Below are 19,575 nucleotides of genomic sequence, written 5' to 3' on the forward strand. Positions count from 1 at the left end.
GTAAACAGTGTATTGTGTTTATGCATTCCTATACGAGAAATTGTCACACCTACTGTTACTACTGTTAGTACAAAAAGTTCAAACCATACGAGAAATTGGCCCATCTAGTTTCAGTGTGCAAATTCAGCCCACAAAAGAATTAGGCCTAACTATTTTCGTTACACAAATTCAGCCCACCTAATTTTAGTAAAAATTCAGCCCATATAAAAAATGGTCCACCCATTTTGAGTAAAAAAATTCAGCCCATACTAGAATTAGGCCCAACTATTTTTAGTAACAAAATTCAGCCAATAGAAGAAATTGGCCCACATAATTTCAGTACACAATTTCAGCCCATGCAAGAATCAGGCCAACCTATTTTCGGTACACAATTTAGCCCATACAAGAATTGGGCCTTCCTGTCTTCAGTACACAAATTCATCCCATACAAGAAATTGGCCCGCACACTTAGAGTACACAAATTCAGCACATACAAGAATCTGACCCACCTAATTTCAGTACACAAATTCAGCCCGTACAAGAAATTGGCCCAACATTTTTCATCACACAAAATCAGCCCATACAAGAAATTGGCCCACCCAAACAGAGGACGGGAAGCGCCGAGGCGGAAGAACCGGAGGAGCAGGCGGCGCCGACGGGCGTGGCGGCATGCGGCCGCCGGCGCCGGCGCCGGGGCACCGGCCGCACGGAGCAGGCTGCAGACGAGAAGGTCGTCGGGGCAGGGCGGCGACGCGGTGGCGTCAGCATCGGAAGTCCGTTCCTCGGCGGCTCCGCCTAGCGAGTTCGGGCAGGCGGGGACCTGGGTGGGGCGGCAGCGGCGGGAGCTCGGCAAGGTTGGAGAAGGTCCCCTAGCTACTAACTAGTAGCTAGCTAGCTCAATCGACCAATTTAATCGATGTGCGAGCTGGGCAAAGTGCATACAACACTTGTCGTCTGTCTAATCTCTGTTTGTCCTTCTCCCATCCGGCTAGGTCTAGCCATGTAACTGCATGAAGCGCATTTTATCGGTATTATTTTGTTAATTACTTGATTAGTAATATTTTATAATTTTATTTTTTCAATAAAGATCCCAACAAAAAGGATAATATTATCCCTTCAAATTTCTACTGTACCTAATATTGTTGGTACTATAATTTAATCATAATCGTTTGATAAAAATAGATCAACGTTATCGATTAAATTATACTACCCGGAGACAACCCCTTGCATGAAAACTATGATAATTGTGTATTGTAATATGTGCATGGTATGAAAACGATTTATTTTTTTTATTTTGTCAAAAAGAGTAATTTGTGTCGGGTATATATAACTATTTATGTCAGTTATTTGTATAGTTATTTGTGCCGGTTATATATAAGTTATTTGTGTTGGTTATATAGTATTATTTATGCCGGTTATATTAAATCCGGTCAAAAGAGAATATCTGTGTTGGGCATATATATCACTCTTTGTGTCGGTTTTGTCTTTTTTTTATCAAAAGACAGTGAAGGAGGCTCCCATAGTATATTTTCATTAATAAAGAAGAAAGTACAAAAGAGATTACAATGAGTCAATCCATGATTGAACAATGGTATTGTGAGTTTCCTTTAGCCTAATTAAATATAGACTAAGATCCGCTTTCAAATTTGCTCTCCAAGACCGAAGTGAAGGACTAATGTTTTGAAAAATCAATCTATTTCTCTCCTTCCAAATATTCCAAGCAGCTAGCAAGAAAAGCTCCATGAAACAGTGTGATGGAAAGGAATTTCTCTTGATTTGAATCATTTGATGGAAATCCATATTCATAGGCCAAGACCATCCAAGAGATTGCCAACAGCTCAAACTAAAACCACAGGAGAAGAATAGGTGCTCTCTTGTCTCCCGAACTGAGGAACGACGGTTAAGGCAAAAGGCATTACCAGTAGGCAAAATCATCTTTGTCCTATCTAACAAATCTTTCGTGTTCAATCTGTCCATAAAAAATAACCAGCCAAAAACATTTATCTTCATATTCAATTTGTTGTCCCATATCCATTTTAGGGTAGGAGGAAGAATTATTGAAAGAAAATTGAGCTTGCAGAATTTCTGTAAGGAGTATTTGTCCGAGTGCCGGTTCTGTCTTAATAATCGACACAAATATTTCACTCCTCAGTACCGGGTAATAAACTCTTTCCGTACATGTAGTTTGATATTATCATCCGTATAGACCCGACACAAATAAGTATGGTCATTTACCGGTTCTATACGCGACACAAATGGCCTTTAAGACCCGGCACAGGTGTTTAGTTCTGTAGTAGTCATCTTTTTTTTTCCTTCTCTATCTTTTTCAATATGAAATGTTTGACATAACTAAATAAAGAGTATAAAAAAAGGCTCCGGCAGTGAAGCAAATATTCTTCCCATAAGTTCAAAGAGTATCCAGTTTTGTTTTGTTTTTTTAAAGTGGGACGGGGGTGAATCTCAAAGTGTACTGGTTTTACACTTTTACTTGACCAGTAAGCTCAAGGAGTATCAGTTAAAAATAAAAGATAAAAAAACCAAACAGTATATGAGGTACAAATACTTGTGTTCTTGCACTGTTGCACAAAATTTCAGCAGAGAGCTTAAAAAGAAGCCTGATATGTTCATAGCAGTTTACAACCACCAAAAGAAAAAAAGGCAGGGTCCAGCAAAAGCTATTTTTCGTATATATTCTGCGTCTGATGGCACGAATTTTTGGAGTTAATGGAAACCCGTATAAATTAAAGGTTAATTAGATACGTGCCATTACAAATATGTCAGTTTAGAAAAATACCATTACAATTTCACTTATTGAAAATATGCTATTACAATTCTTTCACTCTTAGAGGCATGCCATTTTCTACGTATTTAAGTCTGTTGGACCACATACGTGCTAATGTATTTTCATATCACCCAAAATACCCTTTTCTACACCTCACTGACACGTGGACCCCCTTTCCCACCAGCTCACGGCAATCTCAGGCGAAGTTGACAGCGGTTGGTTACCGGATTCACCGGTCGAGCCGATGGCGGCGGGCGGGCAGCAGGGCGACGGGCGAAGTTGACGGCGGCGAGCGGCCGACGTAGCGACCGGCGGGGTCGATGCGGCGATGAGCGGAGTCGATGGCGATGCCGGCGTGGTGACGAGCGGAATCGACGGCGGCGGCCGACCGACGTGGCGACAGGCGGAGTCGACGGCGACGCCGGCGTGGTGATGGGTGGAATCGACGGTAGCGGGCGGACGACCGGCATGGCGACAGGCGAAGTCGACGGCGGCGAGCGGCCGACGCGGCGACGAGCGGAGTCGGCGGCGGTGCCGGCATGTCGACGGGCGGAATCGACGGCGGCGGCCGACTGAGGCGGTGACAGGCGGAGTCGACGGCGACGACGCGACGCTGGCGATGTGATGGGTGGAATCGACGGCGGCGGGCGGACGACAGACATGGCAACAGGCGAAGTAGACGGCGGCGACTGGCCGACGTGGCGCGGGCAAAGTTGACGCAGCGGCCGATCGACGCGGCGACGAGCAGAGTCGACGGCAGTGCTGGCGTGGCTACGGGCGGAATCGATGGCGGCGGCCGACCGATGCGGCGACGGGCGGAGTCGACGGCTACGCCGGCATGGTGATGGTTGGAATCGACGGCGACGGACGGACGACCAGCATGGCGACGGGCGAAGTCGACGGTGCCGAGTGGCCGGCGTGGCGACAGGAGGAGATGACGGCTATGGCTGAGTGAAGTCGACTGTGGCAGCCAGTGCGGCGACGAGCCGCATGCACGCGACGCGCAGCAGCAGCTAGCAGCAGCCAGCAGTGGCAACGTGCAGCAGCAGCAGCCAGCAGCGGCAACGCCAGCAGCAACAGCCATCCTGCCGACGTCCGACCGAAGGAGGAGCACGCCGGCCGTGGCGACGCCTTGAGCTAAGAGAAGAGCTAAGAGATAAGGAAGGGCATTTTGGGTGATACGAAAATACAATAGCTTGTATGTGGGTCCAATAGCCTTCAATACGTACAAAATGACATGTATCTGTAAAAGAAAAAATTGTAATAGTGTATTTCTAATTAGTAGAATTATAATGGTATTTTTCTAAACTCGTATATTTGTAATGACATGTATCTAATTAACCCATAAATTAAAGCCCATGCGTCCATGCTACTCGGATCTGGGCTCCAGTCACCTCTCCCGTTCTTCTTCTTGATCCGCTGCTACTGCTGACAACCAGAAACAAGAGAGATCATGGTATAATCAAAGTTAGAGAATATTATGATTAACAAGGGCGAGACCAGGCATGCGGTAACTTAGGTTTGAGCCCCATACCTGGCTAAAAGGATGATTAAGAATGCATTAAGTTTTGTTCAAATCTGTCTAAACAATTTATACTCTATCATTGAGCTCTGGGTTTAGGAAATTCCTAACTCTGCCCTGATTGTGAACATGTGCTGATGTGCAACTTTTGGTACATGTACCTGCACGCATGAACAAGAACAGTGAAGAGAGTTGGTTCAAGGTTGGTGCGTGGCTTGGAATAGGTCAAGATTGGTGCGTAGCCAGGACAAGCCCGCCTCGTCCTCCTTGGCTGCATCACTGACAAGCTGAAACAGGCAACAAACCAGTAACCAGTAAAATTACGCAACTAACATTAACTGATTAGCCAGTAACCAGTACAGTACAGCACCTCTTTGTCCTTAGCTGAAATCTCCTCTTCCTGATCATTTTCCGGCCACAAAGGAATCTCCTTCACATCGTGTTCTTCTTGTTCTTTCATCATGAACTGAAAATGAAATTCAGGAATGTATATAGTGTGTTAACTGAGAACCAAGCCAATTAGTTATGGAGGAATGCTATACGAATACGACTGGAAGCATGCAACCATCGATCGAAGGAGCAGCCGTTGATCAATTTTATTGTACGTAAGTCGAATGATTGAGCTGTACGCGTAGCGATTTCTTTAGTTTTAGATTTTGGAGGCAGCTCAAGAACTGTAATGAAACTTGTATACCTGTCCATATCGGTGCACATCAATGGCAGGGCAGTTGGGGTGAGCTTGTGCAGCACGCCTCCACGCCGCCTCCGCATCCACCACCTGCGCGCCCGTCGCGCCCCAGCAGTCGAGGTAAACCAGGGCCTTGTTGAGCAGAGGGAAGTTCCCCGAGAAGCCGACATGGCCGGCGCCCAGCTCGGCCGCCCGCTGCCAGAGTCGGAGCTCCGTGAGCATCGACATCGCTCCCGGAAGAAACGTGAGCGCTACGTTCATGCTACAGAACCTCAGGTTGAGGAACAGCCCGCCGCCGCCGGCAACCGTCCATGAACATCTCCGGTGGACGTGCAGGCAGAGCAGGCGGAGCGCCGGCAGCGCCGCGATCACGTCTGTTAGAAACAAAGGCACAAACGAGACACGAATTTAACGTGGAAAACCCTTACGGGAAAAACCACGGGCGCTAACCGGCAATAATCACTGTGAGGATATGATTACAATGCAGGGAAAATAATGAGAACTCTGCTCTTCTCGTGCAAACTACAAGAGTATATATAAGGGGAAAATCTAAGAGTCCTAGGAGGATTAGGCGAAAGAATCCTATTAGGAAACTAATCCGACTCCTAGTAGGAAACAACTGGGAGAAACCTACTAGGAAACTAATCCGGATATAATTCCAGTTACAATTCGGTTCACATATTTAACAATCTCCACCTTGAGACGAATTTCCTCTTGTAGCATCAAAAATCATCAATCACCAATATACACCTCACAAGTCAAATTTATTGCGCGCCAAATAGTCTCTTGAACTATACCGTAACACCAACCAAGCTTGAGCAAAACTCAAACTTAGTGGCAGGAACTGACTTTGTCATCATGTCAGCTGGATTATCATGAGTACTTATCTTGCATACCTTAACATCACCATCAGCAATAACACCTCGAATAAAGTGATATCTGACATCAATGTGCTTAGTTCTCTCATGAAACATCTGATCCTTTGTAAGGCAAATTGCACTTTGACTGTCACAAAATATATTTATGCAAGACGTAATTCCACAAAGCTCAGTATACAAGCCTCTGAGCCAAATAGCTTCTTTGCAAGCTTCAGAAATAGCCATGTACTCTGCTTCAGTAGTAGATAAGGCAACAGTTGCTTGCAAACTTGCCTTCCAACTAACAGCACAGCCTCCAATAGTGAAAACATAACCTGTAAGCGATCTTCTCCTATCCAAATCTCCAGCAAAATCTGAATCCACATAACCAACAAGTCCATCTCTAGACGTTCCAAACTGCAAACGAGCATTAGAAGTACCACGCAGATATCTGAAAATCCATTGAACTGCTTTCCAATGCTCTTTGCCAGGATTAGCCATGTATCTACTGACAACACTCAATGCATGTGATAAGTCAGGACGCGAACATACCATGGCATACATAAGTGAACCAACTGCACTTGAATATGGAACTCCAGACATGTACTCAATATCAACTTCTGATTGTGGACAAAAATCTGAAGATAATCTGAAATGTGCAGCTAAAGGAGTGCTTACTGGTTTTGCATAATGCATATTGAAGTGACGAAGGACCTTTTCAATATAACCTTTCTGGCTAAGATACAACTTGCCAGGCCGTCTTTCTCAGGTAATTTCCATACCGAGGATTTTCTTTGCTGCACCTAAATCCTTCATCTCAAACTCACTACTCAGTTGTGCCTTCAATTTTGCTATCTCTGATTTGTCTTTTGCAGCAATCAACATATCATCAACATAAAGAAGCAGATATATAATTGAACCATTAACCTCTTTAAGATAAACACAACTATCAAATTGTGATCTTTTGAAATTCTGAGAAAGCATGAAAGAGTCAAATCTCTTGTACCATTGCCGAGGTGATTGTTTCAACCCGTAAAGGGACTTATCCAACCTACAGACAAGGTTTTCTTTACCAGGAACAACAAAACCTTCCGGTTGCTCCATATAGATGTCTTCTTCTAACTCCCCATGTAAAAATGCAGTTTTCACATCTAATTGCTCTAGTTCATAATCATGTATTGCAACGATACCAAGTAAAGTGCGAATTGAACTATGCTTCACAACTGGGGAAAACACATCATTGAAATCAATACCTGGAATCTGGCTATATCCTTTAGCAACTAACCTTGCTTTATATCTTGTCCCATCAGTTGGAGATATACCTTCCTTTCTTTTGAAAATTCACTTGCAACGGATATGTTTCTTCTCCTTTGGCAATTCCACCAAGTTCCAAGTATGATTCTTTTCAAGTGACTCCATCTCGTCATGCATGGCAGCTATCCATCTATTGCTATCGGCAGAAACAATAGCCTCAGAATATGAAGAAGGTTCTGCATTACCTTCGATTTCTTGCGCCACACTCATAGCATAAGCAACTATGTTCGCTTCTTCGATCAATCTTTGAGGGGCTTTAATATTTCGCCTAGCTCTGCCTTGTGCAATAGAGTATTTTGGTGACTGCTCAACAACAGAAGAGTCTGACTCTTCAATAACCGGTGCATCTTGGTTACTAGCAATATTCTCTTTTTTTGGTACATGTCCTGAACTGATCAAGCGCTCCACCTGCACGCTTGCTTTCTGCTGACTCTCAACAAGAACATTAGTAGAAGATTTATCATTCAACGTAACTGTTTCATTGAAGATGACATTTCTACTGATCACAACCTTTTGGGTTTCAGGACACCATAACTTGTAGGCTTTCACACCAGAAGGATAACCAAGAAATATGCACTTAATAGCTCTAGGCTCCAATTTACCATTGTCAACGTGAGCATAAGCAGTACAACCAAATACTTTCAGGTCTGAATAATTAGATGGGGAACCAGACCACATCTCAATTGGAGTCTTCTTATCGATGGCATAACTGGGTGAGCGATTAATAAGATAACAAGCAGTGGAAGCAGCTTCCGCCCAAAAACGTCTAGGTAAACCTGCATTTGACAGCATACAACGGGCCTTTGAAATAATTGTCCTGTTCATACGCTCAACTACGCCGTTCTGTTGAGGTGTATGAGAAACGGTGTAGTGGCGCACAATGCCTTCTGACCTACAATATGATTTAAATTGTCTAGAACAGAACTTCATACCATTATCAGTACGAAGGACTTTCACCTTCCTTTCAGTCTGTCTTTCGACCATAGTCTTTCACTCCTTAAATACCAAAAAGGCTTCAAATCTGTGCTTTAGAAAATAGGGCCAAACTTTTCTCGAATAATCATCAACGATAGTCATCATATAACGAGCACCTCCAAATGACCTCTTACGAGCAGGACCCCATAAGTCAGAATGCACATAATCAAGAATACCTTCAGTAGTATGTGTGGATGTGGTAAACTTCACCCTCTTGTGTTTGCCAAAGATACAATGCTCACAAAATTTCAACTTTCCGATGTTTTGTCCATCTAGTAATCCTCTCTTGCTCAATTCTGCCAAACCAATTTCACTCATATGCCCGAGACGCATATGCCAAAGATCGGAATTCGATAATGAATCGGTAACTGCAGCAACATTACCTACTATCGTAGTACCTCGTAGATGGTACAAATCGGCAGTTTTAATGTCAGCTTTCATCACAACAAGAGAGCCTTTTGTTACCTTCAAAATTCCGTCTCCATCGGAATATCTGTACCCTTTGCGATCAAGAGTAGATAAAGAGATGAGATTTCTCTTTAAACTGGGAATATGCCGCACATCTGATAATATTCTAATGCAGCCATCAAACATCTTGATCTGTATAGTACCAACGCCCGCAACTTTGCAGGGCGTATTATCACCCATCAAAACATTACCACCTTGTACAGGTTCATAGGTGGTAAACCAATCCCTATTAGGGCATATATGATAGGTGCATCTAGTATCAAGAAGCCACTCGCCACTGGTTTGTACACAACCAGCATAAGCAACCAGTAATTCTGCATCTGGTTTATTATCAGTAGCAACTGCGACTTTACCTTGCTCTTCTTGCTTACCTTTCGGTTTATAATTTCCCTTGTGCTTTTCTTTGTTCTGTAGCTTCCAACAATCGGAAATATCATGTTCACCTCTCTTGCAGTATTTGCATGACTTATACCTGCCTCTGGATTTTGATCTCCCGCGGTAGCCACTAGAACTTTTGTCTCTTGATTTGTTGTCTGTGTTCTTCTCTGGTTGCCTGCCCCGAACAACCAAGCTTTCTGGTTGTGAGTTAGATCCTTCAGAAGGTACCATCTTCTTTATCTTTTCTTTGGCATGCAAAGCATCATAAACTTCTTGCAAAGTTAGAGTATCACGACTATACAAGATAGTATCTCTGAAATTTGCATATGAGCTAGGCAATGAGCACAACAGAATAAGGCCTAAATCCTCTTCATCATACTTTATCTCCATGGACTCAAGGTCAGCAACAATTTACTTGAAAGTGGAGAGATGATCCATCACAGACTCATCATCTTGCAACTTGTGTAGAAATAACTTTTGCTTCAAGTGCATCTTGCTGGTTAGATCCTTTGTCATGCATATCTGTTCCAGCTTCAACCATAGCGCGGCAGCTGTCTTCTCCTTAAGCACTTCCTGCAAAATATTATTGGATAGATGAAGATGGATATATGCCATAGCCTTACGGTCTCTCTTCTTCTCATCGTCGGACCAATCATTTGTCCTTTTGTTGTTGAATCCATCAAGCGCATCATCCAGATCTTGCTGTGCAAGAATTGCACGCATCTTCACTTGCCACAATGAGAATCTTGTGTCTCGGTCCAAAAGAGGTAGATCATACTTTAAACTCGCCATTGGGAATAAATCCTGAATCTGTTGGTATTAATATGTTGAACCCAAGCAGATACGCGAAACTCCAGTGCTCGGAACGATGCACAATAGTTGATCTGACAACTTTTGGGTACACAAGATCGGGTAAATGTAGCAATTAAATCTGGAAAGAAAAACGATACTGTTACTGTAGCTGTACTGTAGCTGCTACAGTAGCGCGGATTGGACGGCACGATCTGATGGCTTGTCCTTGGAACGATCAATTTTTCTCCTGCGTGCGTGCGTCTGCTCCTTTCTTTTTCTTCTGTGCGGACGCGACGTCAAGTCGGAGTCGCCGCCGACTCCGACCTGATCTCGACGGAACGGCGATTCTGTAGATCGCCGGAAAAAGCCCGGTCAGCGGCAGCAACGTAGCGTAGATTAATCTTCGCGGCTCTGATACCAGTTGTTAGAAACAAAGGCACAAACGAGACACGAATTTAACGTGGAAAACCCTTGCGGGAAAAACCACGGGCGCTAACCGGCAATAATCACTATGAGGATATGATTACAATGCAGGGGAAACAATGAGAACTCTGCTCTTCCCGTGCAAACTACAAGAGTATATATAAGGGGAAAATCTAAGAGTCCTAGTAGGATTAGGCGAAAGAATCCTATTAGGAAACTAATCCGACTCCTAGTAGAAAACAACTGGGAGAAACCTACTAGGAAACTAATCCGGATATAATTCCAGTTACAATTCGGATCACATATTTAACAGCGTCGAGGTCACGCGGCTCCCCGGCCAGCACCTCGACGTCCAGTTCGGAGAGGCGCGGGACGCACGGGGAGTTCGCCCACGCCGGCAGGCGAGGCAGGCGGACGCTGAGCATGGAGAACCAGCAGAGCTGCCGTGGGGGCTCCTTCCAGTGGAGCCACCCTTCCCCGTAGCGGCTCATGTTCCCCGGCGAGCTGAAGTGGATCGCTAGGTTCTGGATTCTGCGCAAGCCGAGCAGGGAGTCCACCAGAGCCTTCCCGGTGCGCTCGTCAATCTCCTTGTCTACGCTGACCTCGAGCGTCCTCAGCTCTGTCAGCTTGCCCACCTCCATGGCGAAGCCGTCGTACACGTCGATGCATCCCCAGCCGAGACGAAGCTCCTGCAGTGAACTCATGCTACCAACCCCGGCTGCCACTCTCGTCTGCCCATTCACGCGCAGGCACATCAGATTGCTTAGCTTCCCCACGCTTGCCGGCACTTCGCCCAGGCACGTGTACATCATATCCAGCGTCTGCAGGTGCGTGAGATCCCCTATCTCGTCTGGGAGCTCAGCGACCTGAGTGTGTGCCAGCCCTAGGTACCTCAGCTGCCATAGCTTGCCCAAATGCTTGAGGTGCAGGCCTCCTCCTGGGACTCGGCAGTTTTGCAGCGCTAGAACTCGCAGAGCCTGGAAGCTCCCAAGCGACGGAGTGATCATGCTGATCGGATACTCGATGGCATTGAGTGACCTCAGCCGCGTCTTGCTAGCGACCATGCCGACGTCTCTGTCTTGGTTCCAGCTCTCGTGCAGTGCCATCCTGCGGACGGTGCAGCTCTCTGCCTCTGAAGACAAGCTTTGGTGCAGGCCATGTGCTGCTCTGTCGAATACTGTCACGAAATTCTCTTCGGCTGCCAGGTTTCGGACGAGATCTAGCACCATGTCGTGGATGCGGCAGCCGTTCACGCCGCCATATGTATCCGTCGGTTGGATCATGCTTTTGTTTATAAGCTCAATGAAGTACCTCTCGCCGACCTCGAATAACGTCTTCCCTTGTTTCTCGTGGACAAAGCCTTCAGCTATCCACTTCCATACCAAAGCCTCCTTGTTAATCCAATGATCTTCTGGGTATATGCTTAGGTGCAGCATACAATTCTTCAGGTAGGAGGGTAAATCATAGTAGCTAAAAGATAGTATCTTCCTCGCATTCTGAACTGCCTCATTCTGATCTGTCGTCCCAAATCCAATAGAGTCGTAAACTGTGGACCAGTCTGCAACAGGTTTATCGACCAACAAGCTAGCCATTGTGATTATAGACAGCGGTACTCCACCACATTTCTTTAAGATCTTTTCAGTTGGCTCAAACGATTGATTAATATCAGTTGAACCTTTGCAGTCAGCACCAAATATTCTGCAATGGAATAGCTTTTTCGAGTTATCATGAGAAAGTGGCTCCATGTTGTAAACTTCACCAAACTCTTGAGCAACTTCTTTGGCAACTTGAGTGATACGAGTTGTTGCTATTACTCTACTTCCACAGTTACCGTCAATCAAACCACATTTAATAATTTTCCATGTTGATGTCTCCCATATGTCATCAATAACAATCAAGTACCTATCCCAATGGGAATAGAAGGGGAATGGATTAGTGATATAGTCTATAATATATGTGTATAAATAAGAACTTGTGAGCATCAAGGACCTCAAGTGGCATAAGAGAGATTATTTTTCTCACAAATAGTCAAATTGAAGCAATATGATGCAAAAACAATTATCTGCATAAAAAATGCTCATTTATTATTGTACACGCTTTGGAATCAATACGTTTCGGAAAATGTTGGTACCTGGCACTAGGAAAAAGTGGATTAATGGAGTGATATCAGATGATCAAATATCCCTTTGTTAATGTAGTGATATTAGATGATAAAATATATTTTTGTTTGTTTTGTAATTAACATTAGAATTCCTAGTTTTTTTAATTTCATTTTAACGCAAGGAGAAATTTTATGGTTTTTGAAAATGTATCGGTAGTCGGTAGTACAATAAAAGTTTTGTTACCTTCGTGGTACATACATAGGCCCGTTTGGTTGAATGTTTCATTTTGCCAAACATTTTCTGACATGGCATAATTTTGGTGGCACCAAATTTGTTAGCCACAAATGTGGCAAGTTTTAACAAGAGTTTGTGACTATTGACACATAAGCTAGAAAAGTGTGGCATACTGGCAAGACGTCAGGGGCGGAGTCAGCGTGTTAGTTGTGGTTTTCAGATAACACCAATGGATTTTGGCGTCAGTCCAAGCAGCCACCGTGTTCTTCAAACGAATAACACCAGCCAGATATGTCTTTTGACACCACAACGTCCAAGAAAGCAGGCATAATTAACCCATCATTTGTTTATCCCAATAACTGATTTAGCCGCATAAATTAATTCATGTGACCATGTTAAAATTATGTACTACTCCCTCCGTTTTTTTGACGCCGTTATTTTTTTTATTTACGTTTGACATTTTATCTTCTTCAAAAAATTTGTGCAAATATACAAAATTATAAATCTACTTAAAATTACTTTAGTAATAAATTAAATTATAATAATATAATTTTTTTAAATAAGAGAAGGTTCAAACGTAGATCAAAAAGTTAAAAGTATCAAACGAAATAATCGGAGGGAGTAGCTAGCAGATGTTTCCTACCTAATAATTGCAAACTGGTTTCTCTCTCACATATATTTCCAGAATAGGACACCTAAGAATTTTTTAAGCTTTCATGGATTTCTTAGGGCTATAGAATTTTATTTCTGGATATTTCAATGCTCTGTCCTTTGAGTTCTCGTCTTGTTTTATAACATCATGTTTTTATCAGAGAAACTAGCTAGCATGATGACCCGATTATTTGCGTGGCAGATTTAATTAATTTTGAAATTACCAATGTTCCTTTTGTTCTTCAAACTCTAGAAACATTTCCTTATTTATAGCATCTATAATCATAACTTAACATATATATATATATATATATATATATATATATATATATATCAATTTTACAGTTCTCGAGTAGGTACCAAGAGGTAACAAAATTTTACACTAAAATTTTGATACCTCTCAGTACCTTCTCAATGATAGTAAAATTGCTCTAGCCTAGAACATCTAGTTTACTTTAACAACATCAACAAAAATGAACTTCGTTCTCATATGTAGCCCTATATACATTTTATTAGGATTTTTTTATAGCATTGAAAAAGTATCTCAAGGTGGTACCTTGTACCTTGAGATACCAAAAATTTATTATGCTAAAATCTTTGTACCTTGAGATATTTTTCAATAATGGTAAAAAAAATCCCTTAATTTAGTGGGTGCTTTATACATACCTCTTTTGGTTCTCTTTCTTATCACCTAGGTATCGTCGGAGCTCATCAATCATGTGTCTTTCACTTAGTGCTGTTGCATCAAATTCTATGTATTTGCGTCTGTTAAGTTCAATCAAGATGTCCATGAGAACTTTTTTGGCGTTAGGTTTTTGACCCACAGGAACAAAACCGGCACAATCAAACTGCACTTTAAGCTTTTCGAACACTTCTTTCGCAAGAGTTGTCTTGCCCAACCCTCCAAAACCAACCACAGAGACTGTCTTGAGGCTCTCACACGCCTTATCCCCCATACACAGCCTCTTGATTAGATCATCACTTGCCTTATCAATGCCAACGAGATTAGTGACCTTCTCATACAGTGCTAAGACACTAGGGTCGATCATCATTGGAGGTGCAGCGGAAACACCATCAATCATGTACCTATAAAAAAAACTTAAATATTACGGAAGGATCTAATATTAATTAAATAAGTAAAAGTGAGGCTTTAAACTCTGGCTGGCTAGCCCACCACCTCGTGAACTAGCCGGAAGACTCCTGAACATTTCTCCAATCATGTACCTGTCACGTCGTTCCATCACCTCTTCGACCTGGATCTTCACGTCTTTGATGTCGCAGCCTATTTTGTGGCGGATCTTTGCCTGAGATAATACACGACACTTGCTGATTAACCACGCGAAGTTGTGTTTCTTGGTGGTGGTCTCAAGTGCGTTGGCATGCTGCATGAAGACGTCGATTATGTCCTCGATGTTGTAGGACAGTTCCATGACGTCCCTAGCCCAGATCTTGACCTGCTCATCGAGCTGGTCTAGCGGAATGTTTGATACCTTTGTAAGGGCGGGTTGCATGCTCTTGAGCTCAGCTTTGAGGAACCTGATGCCCTCCTTCACACTCTTCTGCAGGTTATACTCTTCCTTTAGAAGCTCACCCAGCTTAGGGAGGACCGTGCCAATTGCATCTGTGGCAAACTCCATTTTCAGATGGCTCTTTTTTCTCTCTCTATCCTCTGCTGATGATGATGACGACCATGATTTGAGAATATCAATTCGCAGTAATCACCTCCTTATGGCTTCACTTCAAGTCTTGGTGCATTTAAAGCACTGCAAAATATTTCAGCTAGCTAGCACACCAAATTAGGTATGCACACTAGCTAAACTGACTCAATATTTGCAAATAACAGTAATGTTTTAGGCTCCAAATGAAATGCAGCGAGCTCTCATAACCACAACAAAGTCTATATAGATACAGTTTTCTTTCCAAAAAAAAAACTAGTCCATATTCTACAGATGCAAAAGAGAAAAAGGTATGCATAGTTGTGCTAACTTAAATTAGAACTCAGCATATACATAAAACGAAAATGGACTTCTCTACATCGTCACCCTGCTCAGATCTGGTGGCTAGAAACCGTAGTATTAATTAGTTCCTCCATCTTAATATATTAAAATATTTTCAGATTTATTACTAGCAGTAAATTGCGTCACATCAGATAATAAGGATAAATTTGTGATCATTATGCCACTCCCAACCAGGGTTCCGCAAACCGTCCGTCCCGTTCTTGCCACGGCACGGCAGAGCCCTGGTTACCGCACGGTAACCGTGGACACCGTGAAAATCACAATAAATTTGAATTCAAAATATGTGGTTACCTTGTGATTTTGGGTTAAAACCGCATAGTTTCAGGTCAAAACTGCATGGTTTTAACTAAAAACCGCGGTCAGTGCAATCTGAGAGTTGAATGCAAATTAATTTTGAAAAATCTATAAACATACAAGAAAAATAGAAAAATAGTATGTAGTTATATTTGTGGCATTTAGGACATGTTATGGGAGGAAAGAAAATTTTGGCATGATTTTTTCTAAATTCTTGACAAATTTTGGCATCACTAGTGTACATACAACCAAATATTACATATAAAACTATTACATGTTTATAAACATGTGACTACATATGTAATTTACCCTAGTTTGGATACTGAAAATTAACAATAAAAAATATACCTCATATATTAAGTATCAGCTACCTAGTCAACTAAGTCTTACAAACATTCAAATATGTGTCTTATGTGTCAAATACATACTTAACTAGATGCTATGAGCAATACAGTTTTTTATTTTATCCAACCATTTTCGGTACCAGATTTTTTATCCATTCGTAAATTTAGTTTTTCCATCAATTTTTCACCAAATGTCATTACAAATCAATCTCTACATCATATATTTTTTTCCACAAATTTTCTTATATTTTTTCAATTTGGGTCAATGTATGGCGAAACCGCAGCATGCCGTAGTCGTGCCCTGACGGAGAGACTGGTTAGTACGGTAACGGGAACCCTTGTTCAATTTCCATACAACAGAAGATCCATCCAGGCAAGGTCGATGTGTTCTGTTGTCCTAAGAAAATTGCCAAGAAGATTACTCCAAAGAAGATGAAGAAAGCTTGATTTATTTGGCATGTCAAACGTTGCTTTTGGAACAAATTATTTAAGTTGCACCCTATGTAACAAATGCTTTGTTGGATCAGCACATGTAAACTACTATCGTTTAAGGTTGTTGTCTTGGAAACTAAAATTATATTAATTAATGGTACTGCTGTTATGTTGAAGCTGGATCATTATTTGTGATTTTTTTTAACTATTCTGACGCCTCCTATAAAAGAGAAAGTTAGGCAATAGATAGAGTAATTTGTAAAAATTTAAGATGTGAGTGTTAAAATTGTCTTTTTTAGTGCTAGAGAGAGAGTAATCTGAAAAAACTATATCAATGGTAAATGAGTACTTATAAAGTTATTACAATGGTATTTATTTTAGTGTATTACATGTTACGGAGGGTATTTTGGCGAAACAAGTTGTTGGGAGTTGTATAATCGTAAATTTCTCTATATTAAGATATTAAGTAGTAGTAACCCATGAAACTTTGTAAAAAAATGCGTATGAAACTATGTGATATTTTTTTCGAACCATGCATGCTAACTCCAAGTTTCACACAAGAAAGCCCAGATTTCTACGTCTTTGCTACAGATCATCATGCCTAACACCACAGGTCCACAGAGCAGAAGAGAAAATGTTCACCTACGAACAAGTTGGGCTCCCTTGAATTGAATACAGAACGCTTACCTTTGCAAGGAGAGATCCAACCTCCAGCTGGCTGCTCTTGGTAGCTTGGCTCAAGAGGGGGATGGATGAGGAGACTCCATGGCGGCGACGGCGAGAGCTTGCTGCTCGATCAGGTCAGTGGAGCCGCCATGGATGACTCACACAGGATCAGGAAGGTGATGCAAATGCAAAGCCTCTCTGATCTCTCTCTCTCTCTCTCCGAACAAGATGCTGGGATGTGTTGATCAACAGTCAGCACGCCGACGACGTCGCACCTAACCAGCTCATTTATTCCGTTGCTTTGCATTTTTTATTTTCAGCGTGTGATGACGATCGGAAGACCGGAGGACGATTGTTTTGGTTCTTTTGGAAAAAACAATCAAACGACATATTTACAAACAAAAAATAATTTATGAATAAAACGTTTATACGTGTGTTCTTAATTATTTGAAAACCAAGGTTAAAACTAAGCTGTTATAAAAATCCACAAAATCAACTCTAAATTTAAAGTTAAAAGTTTAAATTTTGACTTATAAGCATTAGCAGAAGAAAAAGACGAGGCTGCTAATCAGAGCTCAGGAATTGGAGCAAGCATTTAGTGTTTTCTTACTTTGCCGTAAGCTCAGAATATTCGTTTAAAAAGAGCTCGAAGAGAGTGGTTTTTTTACTTGACAATAAGCTCAGAATATTCGTTTAAAAAGAACTCAGAGAGTGGCGTTTTTACTTGACCAAAAGATCGAAGGGTATTAGTTTCCAAAAAAAAAAGATCTGAGAGAATATAAGGTGCAGCACAGATATTTCATACTTGCAGTACCTACACAAGTTACAACAAGTCTGATACTGATAGCAATTTACAAGTTACAGCTTGTCAAACAAAACCGTTTTTGACACAACACACACACATATATATACTCCATATAAACACACACACAAGTCGTATCTTACTTTTGTAAAATGAATTTTAATTTAATATTTTTAGATTTATTGTTTATGCTATTAAACATATATAAAAATTAGATAATCTATCATTTTTCATATTCTAAAATCATGTGATTTGAACAAAACCTGTCTGTGGTGAATTGATTTGCTTGGTCTCCTCTGGAAGCGTGCTGCTCCTGCCGTTGGTCTGAGTTCTTTTTTTTTTCACATGCTCTCTCCGTAAAAAAAAAAGGCCCCGAAAAGGGATGCGACCAAACAAATCTAGGACGAGACGCGGCCCCTTTCAATGTGAAAAATTATTAGAAGAGACGTCATACAGTTATATATTTAAAGTATTAAATGTGGTCTAATTATAAAATAAATTGTAGATTCCATCTAGAAACCGTGAAACGAATCTTTTGAGTCTAATTAATACATCATTAGCACATATTGGTTACCGTAGAATTTATGACTAATCATGTACTAATTAGGCTTAAAAGATTCATATCATGATTTCCTCCATAACTGTATAATTAGTTTTAATATTCATATATATTTAATACTCATTTAGTTATACAAAGATTTGATTCGTTGTTTTTAGGAAAAGATTTTAGGAACAGCAAAGTTGCAGCTGCAAAGTTGCAACAAATCTGTATTTTGTAGGACCGAAAGAGTAGGCAACTGCTGTTGGAATTTTCTCAACGAAAATTCAGAAAATTTCCAATTTATGTGTTCCTGAATTAATTGGAAAAGAGATGGATGAATGGGGCCTACCTGTCATGGTGGTAGAACCAGCTATATGGGTGGATGTACAGAAGAGGTGGAGGCGTGCAGCCGAGTCATGGGATGGGGATCGATCGTTTCCTACGGCCACAACGACATCTATCCCGTGCATTAGTGACCCTTCTTATTTGGTGCACCGAACAGAAACCTCATTAGCTGAATCTAATCCCCTTCCGAATCACACGAGAGCTGATTTGCAACCCTGCCATCGGAAGAGTGTTCGCCTGGCCAGCGCGCACGCCCCTCGGCGTCACTGTGCTGCTCCTCCTAGTAGGCCTCAAGTTCGTTGTTTCGGCTTGGCACGAACGGCGAATAGTGGTGTCGTATCTCCGGGACTATACGCTTGGGATCCCGTAGCTAGACGGGTGTAATTGTTCTCTGGGACAACGACTTTGTCGTGCTTCACCACGTTCCTCAACGGTTTCAAGTACCTTTGATTTGTGAGAAAATCGATCCCTCTCTCTACATTACATTAATTTTGTAACTTGCTAATTGCTGGTAGGAAATTTAATTATTGCTAGTCATTAGCTTGTTGTTTGTAGAGTAAATTGAGAGCTAAAGCTTAACGTGTTTGACGTTGTCATGTTAAATTATATTGCATCTTTTGTGATAATGCTGGTGGCATATACTTCCATATGGGGGAGTATTTAATTCATGTTTCTTGCTTTCTATTTGATTTGGGAATTAATCCCATGCTCAAAATAAGTTTTTTAGCACTGTGCTTTCAACAACAGCAAAGTTGCAGCTGCCCTTTTTTTCCTCTCTGTCTGCCTGGGGAGCCGTGCTGGAGATGCCTGGCTGGATTCTCCACTTGGCGTGTGTTTCTGCCGAGACGTGCGAAGCACCTCCCTTCGGACGGCGCGGTACAGCGCCAAGTTGGAACAGAACACCGCCAGACAACAAAATTAATTTAGCGGGAAAAAGAAATCAGAATACGATTGGTCGTGTGCTGGTA

General features: G+C 42.0%; 1 protein-coding gene across 5 annotated transcripts; it reads right to left on the minus strand.

Moving 5' to 3' along the window:
• Positions 1-10,420: 10,420 nt before the first annotated feature.
• LOC102707261 (disease resistance protein RGA5-like) lies at positions 10,421-17,164 on the minus strand. Of its 5 annotated transcripts, XM_015842562.1 has the most exons (5): positions 16,941-17,164; positions 14,656-14,974; positions 14,390-14,547; positions 13,832-14,251; positions 10,421-12,080 (listed from the first exon to the last, which is right to left on the minus strand). In XM_015842562.1, the coding sequence occupies exons 2-5, from the start codon at positions 14,800-14,802 to the stop codon at positions 10,436-10,438; spliced, it is 2,370 nt and encodes a 789-aa protein (XP_015698048.1). In that variant the 5' UTR covers positions 14,803-14,974; positions 16,941-17,164; the 3' UTR covers positions 10,421-10,435. The 5 variants fall into 5 exon arrangements, with proteins under 5 accessions (XP_015698048.1, XP_015698047.1, XP_015698046.1 ...); XM_015842561.1 differs by having other exon boundaries at positions 14,390-14,928; XM_015842560.1 differs by having other exon boundaries at positions 14,390-14,948.
• Between the last annotated feature and the right edge of the window lie 2,411 nt (positions 17,165-19,575).

This window comes from Oryza brachyantha, chromosome 11 (genome assembly GCF_000231095.2).
Source record: "Oryza brachyantha chromosome 11, ObraRS2, whole genome shotgun sequence".
NCBI classification, from domain to species: Eukaryota; Viridiplantae; Streptophyta; class Magnoliopsida; order Poales; family Poaceae; genus Oryza; species Oryza brachyantha.

Bases quoted from the DNA above. Each gene is read 5' to 3' on its own strand.
- LOC102707261 (XM_015842561.1), bottom strand. From the start codon at position 14,802: ATGGAGTTTGCCACAGATGCAATTGGCACGGTCCTCCCTAAGCTGGGT. The intron at 14,252-14,389 runs GTACATGATTGG...TTTTTTTTATAG, and splicing joins GTGATGGAACGACGTGACAG to GTACATGATTGATGGTGTTT. The intron at 12,081-13,831 runs GTATGTATAAAG...CCATTGGGATAG, and splicing joins AAGAAAGAGAACCAAAAGAG to GTACTTGATTGTTATTGATG.